Source organism: Dasypus novemcinctus, chromosome 18 (assembly GCF_030445035.2).
Source record: "Dasypus novemcinctus isolate mDasNov1 chromosome 18, mDasNov1.1.hap2, whole genome shotgun sequence".
Classification (NCBI taxonomy): domain Eukaryota; kingdom Metazoa; phylum Chordata; class Mammalia; order Cingulata; family Dasypodidae; genus Dasypus; species Dasypus novemcinctus.
The window spans coordinates 68,983,983-68,996,687 of record NC_080690.1 but is presented as its reverse complement, the minus strand read 5'-3'; the positions used below and the strand labels follow the sequence as shown (position 1 = coordinate 68,996,687).

Sequence of the window (12,705 nt, the reverse complement as noted above, 5' to 3'; positions counted from 1 at the left end):
CACGCAGGGGTGTCCCCCACGTAGGGGAGCCCCACGCGCAAGGAGTGTGCCCATAAGGAGAGCCGCCCAGTGCAGAAGAAAGTGCAGCCTGCCCAGGAATGGCGCCGCCCACACTTCCCGTGCCGCTGACGACAACAGAAGCGGACAAAGAAACAAGACGCAGCAAACAGACAACCGGGGTGGGGGGGAATTAAATAAATAAATAAATCTTTAAAAATATATATATATAGAGAGAGGGAGTGGATGAGGCTCAAGACATCGGGCACCCACCTCCCACATGGGAGGTCCCAGGTTTGGTTCCGGGTGCCTCCTAAAGAACAGACAACAGGCAGACAGATAAAGGAATCACCTCAGGGGTGGGGTGGTGGTAAATAAATATATACAGAGTGAGAGACAGAGAGAGTAGGGGAGTGGATGTGGCTCAAGGTTGAGCTCCTGCTTCCCACACAGGAGGTCCTGGGTCTGGTTCCTGGTGCCTCCTAGAAAAAACAAAAACAAGCAAAACATACGAACAAAAACAACGCAGGGGAGCCAAAGTGGCTCAGTGATTAAATGCCAATTTCCCACATTTAAGGCCTCGGGTCCAATTCCCAGCCCCCAGTACCTCAAAAAAAGATTATATATGGTGAGTAAATATTGATAATTTCAGAGTGCATCACAGAATATGGGTTGCTTCTCCCCTCTGACTTTTCAGTTGTATATACAAATGTGTGTATAAGGGGTTGGAGCGTATTCTTATAGTGGGTTGCAGTCAAAAACTTGAAAAGAATTGATCTGTGCAGTACAGTGCCTGCCAGTAAGCTTTAAGATTAAAGGCTAAAAAAATAAAGGGGCTTAAAAATAAGTTTTCCACTAAAATCAAGCTCAAGGGCAGGGATTTGCATTTTGTTCATGGCTACATACTCACTACACATAAAAGGTACGTGATAGGTACACAATAGTGATAGAATGAATTTGTTGAATAAAAGTCCATGTTTTCACAAGGTGCTATAGACAATGCTCATTGCTCATTGTCTTCAAATCTTAAAATATTCTAGTGCTACTACCTATGTAATGGCTGCCCAGCTCCAGCCTCCTTCATTGCTAGAGATACTGGCATATGAGTGGAAGTGATGTATACATGTTTGTTGCAAAATAACTGCTTAATGCAAACACTATCGAGATAAATCCAGAATATGGACCTTCTAGGAGACCACCAGCTGGACTTTTCACAAAATTCAAATCCATTTAAAAAAAAAATAGTGGGGAGACCATTCCAAATTAGTACTAAAGAGACCTAAGAGTCTAATGCAATGCTCAAAGGGCTATTAAGTTGGGTAACTGGGGAAATTTGAATTTGGACTTGATATTTGATGACATGAAAGGATTATTTCTGTCTTTAGTGTGAATATTATATAGTTTTTTCTTAGGGGAAACACACTGAAGGGCTCAAAGGTGAAGTCATGAATTCTACAACTTGCTTTCAAATATTTCAGCCAAAAATTATACACACACACACACACACACACACACATAAATGTATGATATATACGGAGACAAGTAATGCAAACGTGGCAAAAGGTTAGGAATTGGAATGCCAGAGGGAGCTACAAGTCTATTTGTGGGTGTGAGCTTTGAGAGACCACTCAATTTGCTGTCGTCTTCACCCTGAGGCTCTACCAGCAGTCCTATGCACGCAGCAGAGCTTGAGACCACCCAGCAGAGCCTACCACTGGCTACAGACCCAGCTTATCTGCAGGGAATACAGCCACACCCATTCTCGCCTATGGCTGCTTTCCCACCGAAAAGGCAGAGTTCAGTATTTGCCATGGAGACCCTATGGCCTTGCAAAGCCAAAAATATTTACTGTCTGGCCCTTCAGAGAAAAAGACTTTGTGTTGTTACTGCAGCCTAATCTAGCCTACCCTGACTCGTAGGTCCTCCTCAAGCTAGGTTTGCTTTGGGTTTCTGTCACTTACAACCTTCAGATTCCCAAGATACTCTCTTTATTCCCTAACACTTTCCTCTCTTTACAACCTGATCCAGCCTCTCATCTACTGCTTCTTCTCTTTCCTTCTGTCCCAAAGAAACTTACAGATTGACTGGATACTTGAAGATATCTTGTCAAGGACATTTCCGATAATTCTAATTTCAAAACCCTTTTGTTAAGTGAACTTTTTTTTTTTTAGTTAAGTGAACTCTTACCAGTACTGGAGTCTCCCCACCCACACACCTTCTAGGCTGCTCGCAGTTTAAAGACACTTGCTCATTCCAATCCCCTCATTTTCCAGGTGGACAGGAAGTGACCTACCACAGTCCTGGAGCAGTGACACCACATGCCTTCTGCAATGCAGCCTCCTTTCTTCCTGTTCTGTCCCCCCACCTCCCATTGCACTTCCCTCCAGCCTATTATTTTCCCTTGCCTTGAAGATGTAATTAGCCCAAGGCACAGGGTTTAAAATATCGCACGAACTCCTTTATTCTTACAAGGAAATAGTCACAAATAACTTCTCTTCCTGCCTTCCTTTCCTTGGGCACTATGTGGGTCAGACTCAATCTGGAGGTGGGGGAAGGTGAAAGAGAATATCTTCCGCCATCCCATTTGTGAAGAGCAGCCAGTAAGTGAGGCCCGCGGACCACTGACTGCCTTACCCATCATCCCCCGGGGGCATCAGGCTGGTATCGAAAAGGGCTTTCCCAGTCCAGTGGCGAGCCACAAAGAGGTGGCGGCACGGTCTGTGGCTGGCGGTGAAGATGGAGCAGCTGCAAGAGGCCAAGTCAGGCCCTACGGCAAAGGTGGCCCCCTGCCCCCCACTTCCCCCCTCCAGGATGAACCCCCCATCCCCAGTTGGCCGGATGGCACCCACTGCCCCATGCCGTGCCAGGGCCAGCTCCTCCGCCACCAAGGCCGCTGCCTCTGCAGGCCAGGCCTGCCGGTACTTCTGGGCCACCTCCTCGGCAGGCAGTGTCCTCAGCTCGGCTGCCAGGCTCTCGAGCTCCAGCAGGCCGCGGACGAGGCCCACCAGTGAGGGCTCCGTGGCCAAGACAGGCAGGAGCTTCTGGCGGTGGGTGCCCAAGTGGTCCACGAAGAGGCCCTGGCCCTCCTCCCTGCTGTGGCAATAGGCCCAACAAGCCACCCAGGCGTCCCTGTGGGGGTGCCAGGCCTCCAAGAAGTAGCGAAGAAACTCAAGAGGGGCTGTGTCCTGCAGGGAGCGCAGGTACTGGCTGTAGACCTTGGGTGAGGCGGCATGAGCCAGGTTGTGCAGCAGGTTGATGACCCGCCGCTGCCCTGGCCCCGCCACTTCCCGTGCCCGCCTTCCCAGGGCATCCAGGACCTGCGCCCGGCACACCTGTACCTTGGCCTGGGGCAGAAGCTCCTGGAGAGCGTCCAGGCCCGTCAGGGCTGCCCCCACAGTCAGGCATTCCACGTGGGCCTTGATCTCCGGTGCACTCTGCACCAGCGAGACTACAATGAACAGCAGGAGGTCAGGTGTGCCGGCCTGGCTCAGACAGTAGGCCACCTCGCGCCCCCGCCCATTGGCATCCTGGCACAGCACAGAATAGAGCTCAAAGTCACCTGGCAGGCAGGCGGCCTGATCCAGGAAGAGCAGGTGAGGGCAGGCGTGGGCGAGCGCCCGCATGTGGGAGGTGGCCAGAAAGATGGAGTTGAGGACTGCTGCGTCTTCCTGGAAGACCAGCTTGACCTTGGCCCCTGGGTCAGAGCGGAACAGGGCATCCAGCTGGTCCAGGAGCTCGCACATGCCCTTGTCCTTGCCGCGGCTGAAGTCTGCTAGGTTCCACACCAGGTCAGGGCCCAGGAAGCGCTTGGACACGCTGTTGGTGATGCGGATGGGCAGCCCCACGCTGGCCTCCAGCTGCCGGCGCCGGAAGCAGCGGGTGAACTCCAGGGGGGCCAGCTGGTGGTTGTGCTCCAGGGCGGCCTCGGTCACCACCAGGCGGTCCTTCCTGGGGCCCAGGCGGAGGGTGAGCGTGGCCGGGCAGTCGATCTTTTCTCTCCTGGCAAGGGGTGAGAAGGGTCACGTGTTTAGGCAGTCAGCAACTTCAGTCATTCATTCCACAAATATATGCTGCACACTACTGTGTGTCAGGAACTGTTCTAAGCCTTGGGGATTCTGCCATGTACAAAGCAAAGTCCCATAAATTTTAGTGGCAGGACGGATAAACCACAAATAAATAAATCAGTTAAACAGGTGGTAAGAGCTGGAGGCTAGCTATAATGCAGGGAGCGGGGAGGGGGCAGGAGTGGCCAGTGAGGGATGCTGTTTTAAGTAAGGTGGTCAGAGTGTGATGTGAGAGCGGAGACGTGAAGGAGGAGGGTGATGAATGAGCTGCTGAGGAGGCAGATGGAGTCTGGAGTCTGCTGGAGTCCAGCAGAAATGTCTGGGCTGGAAATGTGCATTTGGGCAGGGCCGGGGACATAATTTGTGAGGTCCAGTGGAGAGTGAAAATGCGGGCCCCCACCCAAGCACGGGACCAAGGCCACTGCATAGGTCATCCAGCCATAAAGTTGTCATGGAGAGTCATGAGCACCAAGAAGGACCACCAAGCAGAAGGCTGGGAGTGAGAGCACACGGAGAAGGGCAGGGAGCCAGGGGCTGGCCGTCAGGGAAAAACAACAGAGCAGCAGAAAGAGCCGAGAACAAGTGGGCAGCAATGAGGTGAGAGGAGGAGCAGGAGAAGGCAGCATCCTGGAAGGGAGGGGAAAATGTGTACCAGGTACACGGGACAGACAGTGAACAAACAAAATCACACGTGTGCGTGTATGCAAGACAAGAAAGAAAATAAATAAGCAAAGCACAGAGCATGTGAGAAGATGGTAAATGCTGAGGAGCAAAATAAAGTAGGGAAGTGCCAGGCAGAGAGACCATCCCATGCAAAGGTGCGGAGGCAGGAACATGCCTGTATGTGTGTGGCGGGGGGGGCGGGGCAGGGGTCAAGGCAAGACAAGGCCTGAGTGATGTTAGAAAAAGAATCACTTGAGCTTCTTTGTGGAGGAGGACTGTAGGGGGTGAGGGAGAGGTGAAGAGGGGCCATTTAAGAGGCTACTACAATAACCAGTGCGTGACTCAATGGAAAAACCATGTTCAACCTCCCTCGCCAGTGAATGATGTCCCTGGAGCCCATCAGTGTGACCTTACACGGTAAGGGGGACTGTGCATGTGTGACTGAGGATCTGGAAGGGGGGGATTATCCTGATTACCTGGGTGGGTCCCATGGAATGACAGGGGTCCTTCTAAGAGGGAGGCAAAAGGAAATTTGATGACAGAGGAAGAAGGCCACATAGCAACTGGAGAAAGATGCCACACTGCTGGCTTGGAAGATGAAGGAAGGCATCACGGATCCAGGAATGCAAGAATGCAGGTTGAGAAGCTCGAAAAGGCAAGGAAATTGATTCTCCCCTAAAGCTTCCAGAAAGGAATTGGCCCAGCCACCACCCTGACTTCAGTCCTATTCTGAACTTCAAAACTCCAGAAGTGTAAGAGGATAAACGTGAGTTGTTTCAAGTCACCAAGTTTGGGAGAATTTGTTACAGCCATCACAGAAACAAATACAGAGGCTGGTCCCCACCCCCCAGAATTCAGCTCCAGGAGAGCAGGGACTCTGTCTCCTCTACATGGTGGCCCCAGCATCTAAGAGTACCCAGCATGTGGCAGGCACCCAATAAAGTACAGGTGAGTGAACAAGGAGTCAACGCCGCGCTATTTATGATGGCAAAAGACAAAAATGGCCTGATGCCCATCAACAAGGGGCGGGTTATAATTAAATCATGGTGCATCCCTTCAACACCATTCTCTGCAGTTCTAAAAAAGAAACAGGCAGTTCAACATGTATGAGCATGGAAAGCGGGCCAGGATACAGTCAATGAAAAACAAAAAAACAAATGTGTGCCAACACTCGGTGAAGGAAAGGAAAAGAAACAGAGACTTTAACAGATGTAGATGAACACGCACAGAGCATCTGCAGGGCCACATGCACAATGGTGACCTCGGCCACCTCTGGGAGGGGAGCTGGCAGAGGTGAGATGGAGGCTCTTTATAACCTTGAAAGATTTATCAGGAAATATTTAAAGAGCAATAGAACACACATGCATGGATTCGCTCTCAGAAATAGCCCACCAAAAAAGATAAATTCAAGCCCTAACCCCTGATCCCACCAATGTGACCTTATTTGGAAATAGGGTCTTTGAAGATGTGATTCGTTAAGACAAGGCCAAACTACTTCTTCCTTTTATTAACAGTAACAGACACCCTCCCAAGTTAGCAGGGCCCACGGAGACTCCGCTGGAGACCACGAATCACAAGCTCCGTGGCAGCTAGGTGTGATCAGCTGTGGCCCATGGCACGCGAGCAGAAGTGCTGGGTGCCTTCCTGGAAAGGCAATGGCTTGCCCTCCAGTTCCTCTCCCCATCCCTTGGCTGGAACAGGGTGAAGTGGTGGTGAGTCGGATTCGACCACGGAGACGAGAATGACACCCGAGGCCAGTGGTCCTCAGCCCTGGCTGCACAGCGAACGCACTGCAAGTGCTTTATAAAATGACCGCTGCCCTGGCCCCACTCCTGACAAATTAGCAGGAATCTCTAGGAACAGGCCCTTCACTTCAGTTCTATCTAAAAACATTCCAGGGGATTCCAACGGCCAGCGGCTCTTGGCAGTCAGCAGCAGCAGCCTCACCAGGAAGCCTGTAAAAGTGTAAATTCTCCGGCTCCAGCCCAGGCCTATGGAGCCAGAAACTGCAAGTAGGACCCAGCGAAACGAGTTTCCACGGACCCTTCAGGAGATTCTGGTGCACTCTCAAGCCTGAGGACCACTGTGCTGAGAGAAGAGGGGCAACAAGACAGAAGGAGCCTGGGCTGCCAAATGGCCTCATCGGGCGGAGCTGCCCTCCTCCGCCTGGTCGGGCACATGAGAGAAACAGAATCGCTTGCCCACTTTGAGCCGTGGTATTGTTCTCACCTCTCTGTTCAAGCACCTTAGCCTGAAGCCTAACTAAGAAAGTTCTGGACTGAATCATGTCTCCCCCAAAGATGTGTTCAAGTCCTAACCCCCAGTCCTGTAGCTATCATGACCCCATTTTTAAAAAGCACGTTTGAAGATGTGATTAGTTAAGCTGAGGCCCTACTGCACCAGCAAGCCCCCCCACCCCAAATGCTACAGACTTCAGAGAAAGCGTGGCCCTGCTGACACCTCAATTTCAAACTTCTAGCCTCCAAAGCCGGGAGATAATAAATTCCCATGATTCAAGCCAACTAGTCTATGGTACTTGGTTAGAGCAGCCCTGGCAAACTGAGGCAAGTGCCCTTTAGAATATTTGAACTTTACACCATTAATAGCAAAAATAGCAAACACATACAAAGCGCAAACTCTGGACCAGGCATGGTGCTAAGTGTCTTACAAATGTGAACCTATTTCTTGTTCCCAATAACCCCAGGAGGTAGGTAATCGTCTTTCTCCCTCACTTTGCAGAGGAGGAAACTGAGGCACTGAAGAGTGTTCAGGAACATACCCAAAGTTATCCCACTATCAAGTGGCAGAGCCTGGATTCGCACCAGGGTTTTAACAATACACAACAGGCAGTTAATAAGCTGGCTGAAGTGGGGGCAGAGGGGCGGGGAGGGGGCCCGGGCAGGCGCTGACTCACAGCTTGTTGCGCTGCACCTTGCTCTGGCCCACGTAGGTGCCGCTGTGCTTGCAGATGAGGCGGACGAAGCGGAAGCGCAGGGTCTCAGTCAGGTTGGGCAGGTAGGACGGCGGGTCCTGGCGCAGAGAGACCAGCGGCTTGAGGCTGGCGATGATGAAGAGGACTTTGTGCCGCTCACACCAGTCGTCGAAGAAGCCGCTGAACTGGCGCCACGTGTGGAACTCCTGGCCCAGGCCCAGCTCCCCCATGGCTGTGCCGGGCTGCAAAGGCGGAAGAGAAGAGGGGCTGCCCACTGCCCTCCTGGCCTCCCCACAGAGCTGCAGGAGCCCAGGGCAGGCTCCCCACTGCCAAAGAGCACCAAGCCCTGGCCCTGCTGGCTATGGAGCCTCTCTCCTGCCCACCCCTCTGCCACTGCCCTAGGCCTGGTCGTTAACTTCTGTCTCTGGACTATTGTACTAGCCTCCTCATGGGTCTATCCCCAGAAGCCCCAAATGTGCCCTGCCCCTCCCACTTGCTCACCACCCTCCATGGCTCCCCATTACCCCTAGGAAAGCTCCTTGGCCCAGCCTTCGCAGCCAGTTCCTTTCTCCTCCTCATCTATAACTACTCCTTCCCTCCAAATGCTATATCTGCATGGGTCTCCATCCTACTAAGAGACCCTCCAGGGCAGGTCACAGGGCCTGGCTCCCAGAGTGAGTGAAGAAGCCACTCACCAAGCCCTTCCCACCAGGTGCCTGAATCTCTCCCCGCCCCCCTCCTCACCATCCACAGGGCCTCAGCTCAGGCCTCACCCTCTCCCGCCAGCACGGCACCAGCGCCAGGGCCCCAGCCACCTCCCTGGACTCCCAGCCTTCAGTATTCTCGACTCCCCGGGGGTCTTTCTACACCTAGAAAGACTCTGTTCTGAAGCTGCCTACACGCTCAATAAATGTAGCTGGTGAAAGGATGACTAAGTGAAAAGTGCAAATACATTTAGTGAACAAATCCTAGAGGCAGCTCTGGGCTTAGCATGGGGCGGGTTAGGAAAATAAACCTGCAAAGAGCTGCTGCTTTAAGCAAAGCCTGGAAGGAAAGACTGAGAAGGGGAATTAAGCGAGCATCCACTAAGGGTGAGGTGCGTTGCATGGTTTCTTTCATCTAAGCTGAACCACGATCCCCTTATTCTTTTGGCACTACCCACTCCTTCAGATGACCTTGGTTCAATAATAACATAACAAATAATCATCACCATTTATTTTAACAGCACCAGCTGATCTGTATACAGTAAATACAATGTACCAGGTACTATTACCAATAGAGGTGATTTAATCTGCACAATAGGTTTGCAAAAATGGTACTATTTTTCATTCCATTGTACAGATAAGGAAATCGAGCCACTGGGAGGTTAAATAATCCTACAATGACCCTTAATTCCGTACAGCATCCCAAGTCTTCCTCCATCACCTCCTCATTCATTTCCTACCATACACCTTACTGCCTGGTGCTCCAATTCCTTCATTATCCAAATTCCTGGTATAAATTTCTCCTCTGTGCCCCCAAATCACTTACAACTCTGTTTCTCTAATACCCAGTCTCCCCCATAACGATGCTGCTCCTGAATCCCAAACAACACATCTCAGAATGCACTGAGGGCATCCTCTGGGCCAGGAACAGCTGTGGGAGCCAGAGGGTCCCTCGGTATATAGGATACAGCCCTCCCAGTGGGGAAGGCAGGGAATAAAGGAGCAAATAATAAAAAAATAATTTTAGATATGGATGAGTTTTCCAAAAGAAAGAATAGAGGGGGGATGTGATAGTCCTTGGCTGTGGCAAGGGGGGTGGCTACTTTAACTAGGATTAGGGAAATCCTGAGGAGGTGAAATTTAAGCCTAAGGAGTGGAAAGAGCTGGGATGGGCATTCAGACTGAGGAAGAGCTGAGGTGAGAAAATGTAGCAAGCCTGGGGTCTTTGGGAAACAGGGGGAGGCCACTGTAGTTGAGGTAGAGGAAAAAGGAGAGCAAGAGATAAGTCAGATAGTCAGGAACCAGCTAATCTTCCAGGCTGTTCTAATACCCCAATTCATCTTATGCAAGAGCACTGGCTACTAGACCTTTCTGTAATGATGGAAGTGTTCGAGAGCCGTGCTATCCTATACTGTAGCTACTAGCAACATGGGGCTACTGAGTACTTCAACTGTGACTAGTGCACCTGAGGAACTGCATTTTTAATGTGTAAAACTGTAATTAATTTAAACTAGCGTATTCATACGTGGCTAGCTAGTGCTATATCAGAGAGCACAGCTATACAATTCCCCACAACACCTCAAACAGCAAACTCTTCCTATACTCCCCTTCTCTCCCCCAATTTTCCCAGTGCTCCCTGCAAACTTCCATCTGCCCTTATAAAAACCCTAAACAACTACACAATGCTCAACCAACGCAATTCTCTAACTTTCCTTTAACACCCTACAGCGCCCCTGTTGCTCCCATAATGTTCTACTCCCTACCCTACACTTCCCAGAGGGAATGTGACATGGCAATGACCAGCCTAGAACTCGGGGGCCAGATTGCCTGGGTCCAAATCCTGGTTTGGCCACTTCCAATTTATGTGATTTTGATCAAGTTACTCAACCTGTCTGGGCCTCAGTTTCTTCACAGAGTTGTGAGGTTTCAGCATGACACCCAAGTAAAGCAGAGATGGGTACAGGGAGCTTCACTGTTATCACCAGTTCCAGTCTAGTGTGTGGCTGAACTTTTCCACAACACATCTTTAAAGAATCAAGCGCTCTTCCCCCCACACACACCCGCACACAGACGTGCTGGCATGAGGACTGGCTTCAGCACCCCTACTTCCCTTGAGCTCCTCCTCCAACAACCCAATTACTCCATAACACCCTTTGATCCCAAAATAAAGCACTCTTTCCAAACATCCCCAATTCCCCATAATTGGGGCTGCTGCATAACATACATAATACTTTTTTAAATTATGCATTGTCTAATGAAAATTTTAAAGTTATTATGTGTTGTCTGAAATTCAGATTTAACTGGGCATCCTGCATGTCTCACCCCACCCCGCCCCCGAATTTGGCAACCCTACTCATAATGCTAATTTTGTTCACTGAGGAATCCCTAGTGACTCCCAGAGGCTGGCATTTAGTTGGCCTTCTATAAATAGTAACAGAATTAATTTATATAATACCCTGATTCCCTTATAAACCCTCTAGCTTCTCTCCACAGCTCCAGTTTTCATTCGCCCCCGAGAGGCTCCCGTAGGGGTCACCACCTCCCCTGTTTCCCTATCACCTCAACTCCTTCATAATATCCTAATTCCCTCCATAGTCACGTCTGTCCTGCTCTCCATGGTATTCCCAAGACCTAACAGTGTCTGGCACGGCGCAGTTCTACAAATAATTTCTGAATGATCGATGAGCTTAACGCCACGCTTTTGTCTACGGCATTCCCACTTCCCCCAAAACATCCCAATTCTCAGTGACCTCCCTCAATCCCCTTATAGCATGAGAATTCACCATAACAGACCTAATCCTTCCAAACGCCTCAATTCCTCTAATACCATCCCAAATCCCTACTTCAACCCAATTCCTCCAGCACACCCTCCTTCCCCACTAACACCCCAGTTCCCGAATTGTTACTCCAATTCCTCCCACGATGTCCCTAATCCCCTTCATCTCACCCCCGTGCCCCAGCTCCAGGGTTACTATGGCAACGCCAACCTCCGGCTTCCCCACGCGCCTCCCCGCAACAGTCGTCTCCCGCGCTCGGAGCCCGGCCCGTTACCAAGGAGACGGGAGCGGGTTCCCCTCGCCCCCCTCACTTGGATATGGCAGCCCCGAGGTCCAGACCCCACGGACTAGGAAAGCCAGGAAGAGACGAAGGAGTCCCAAAATTCTCAGCGCGCCACGGCCCCTCCCCACTGTCCCGCGCCCTTCCTCCCCGCTCCCCAAACGCCCGCAGCCTGCACATGCGCAGATGGAGCTTCAGAGTCCCCGGGCGCAGCGCATTCTATTACACAGGCGCACACGCTTAGCAAAGGGTATTAGGCCCGGAGGCGCTCGGCCTGCTGGGAGTTGTAGTTTTCTGGTTGCAACAGCCGGACACGGTTGCTTCACCCTCACCAAGGGTGAGTGGGATGGTGTAGGTACAAGGTAACTATAGCTGGGACTTTTAGGACTGGCTCGCTCGTCACCAAGGTAACAGGAAGCGTAAAAGGCACGTAAAGCCTTTCTAGCCAGTTTGCCATTTTTATTCTTTCATTTTGTAGCGTGCTTATGTTGCACCAGCCGCTGTTCTAGGCACCGAGGATTAAGTGGGAAACAAAATAAACAAGGTCCCTACCTTCCAGGAGCAAACAGGGAATCACACACTAATTCATTTATCCTCACAAAGTCCTAAGAGGTAGGTACTATTATTATCCCTGAGAGGTAGATACTGTTATTGAAGATGAGAACGCTAACAGAGAGATGAGGTTAAGCAACACAGGTTAAGCAACGAGGGCCATGCAGCAAGTAAGGGACGGAGCTCCTTGAACTTCATACTCTCTAAGTTTAACCACAATGTTAAACTAGTAAACAGTGTTGTGATATGATTAAGTGTTGTGAAGAATAAAGCAGAGGGGATGGGATGTCTCTTTTGCAGACGGCTCAGGGATGGCATTTAGGAGGAGGTCACATTTGAGCAGAGACCGAAGGGAGGGATGTTAATTGTAAGCTGGACATGTGGGGGCATGTAGGGGATCAAGTGTTACCGACCTTTGGGTTCTCTCTTGCCTTTTGGAATGACTGGCACATCAGCTGTGCCTTCTGCCGAGATTGTGCTATTTCATTATCTTCTCCTGGCAAATGCATCTGCAGGGTCCAGTTCTGCCTCAGCCTGTTTTACTCTTTCTGCCCATGTCCAATCCATTTGTCACAGTGAGGCCACCAAGGTTTTTTTGTTTTTTAATGTAAATTCATTCTAGCTATGAGCCTGCTTAAAACCTTTCAAAGGCTTCCTGTTGCCCCCAGGATAGATTCACCTCCTCCTCCACCTTTACGGCCCTGCTGACTCCACTGTCTACATCTCTCACACTCAG

The 12,705-nt window shown here is 50.7% G+C and overlaps 1 protein-coding gene across 4 annotated transcripts; it reads right to left on the bottom strand.

Annotated features, from left to right (window-relative positions):
- Positions 1–2,433: 2,433 nt before the first annotated feature.
- LOC101421050 (uncharacterized protein ZSWIM9-like) lies at positions 2,434–11,584 on the bottom strand. Of its 4 annotated transcripts, none has more exons than XM_004455074.2 (3): positions 11,308–11,584; positions 7,639–7,898; positions 2,434–3,996 (listed from the first exon to the last, which is right to left on the bottom strand). In XM_004455074.2, exons 2-3 carry the CDS (start codon positions 7,884–7,886, stop codon positions 2,628–2,630), a joined length of 1,617 nt encoding a protein of 538 aa, XP_004455131.1. In that variant the 5' UTR covers positions 7,887–7,898; positions 11,308–11,584; the 3' UTR covers positions 2,434–2,627. The 4 variants fall into 4 exon arrangements, with proteins under 4 accessions (XP_004455131.1, XP_004455133.1, XP_004455134.1 ...); XM_004455076.2 differs by having other exon boundaries at positions 11,412–11,584; XM_004455077.2 differs by having other exon boundaries at positions 11,449–11,584.
- Positions 11,585–12,705: the final 1,121 nt, after the last annotated feature.

Excerpts from the sequence above, each read along its gene's own strand:
- LOC101421050 (XM_004455073.4), bottom strand. The coding sequence starts at position 10,293 with ATGCTGAAACCTCACAACTCTGTGAAGAAACTGAGGCCCAGACAG. Across the intron at positions 7,899-10,248 it reads AGAAACTGAGGCCCAGACAG|CCCGGCACAGCCATGGGGGA; the intron begins GTTGAGTAACTT and ends CCGCCTTTGCAG. Across the intron at positions 3,997-7,638 it reads AAGGTGCAGCGCAACAAGCT|GAGAGAAAAGATCGACTGCC; the intron begins GTGAGTCAGCGC and ends ACCCCTTGCCAG.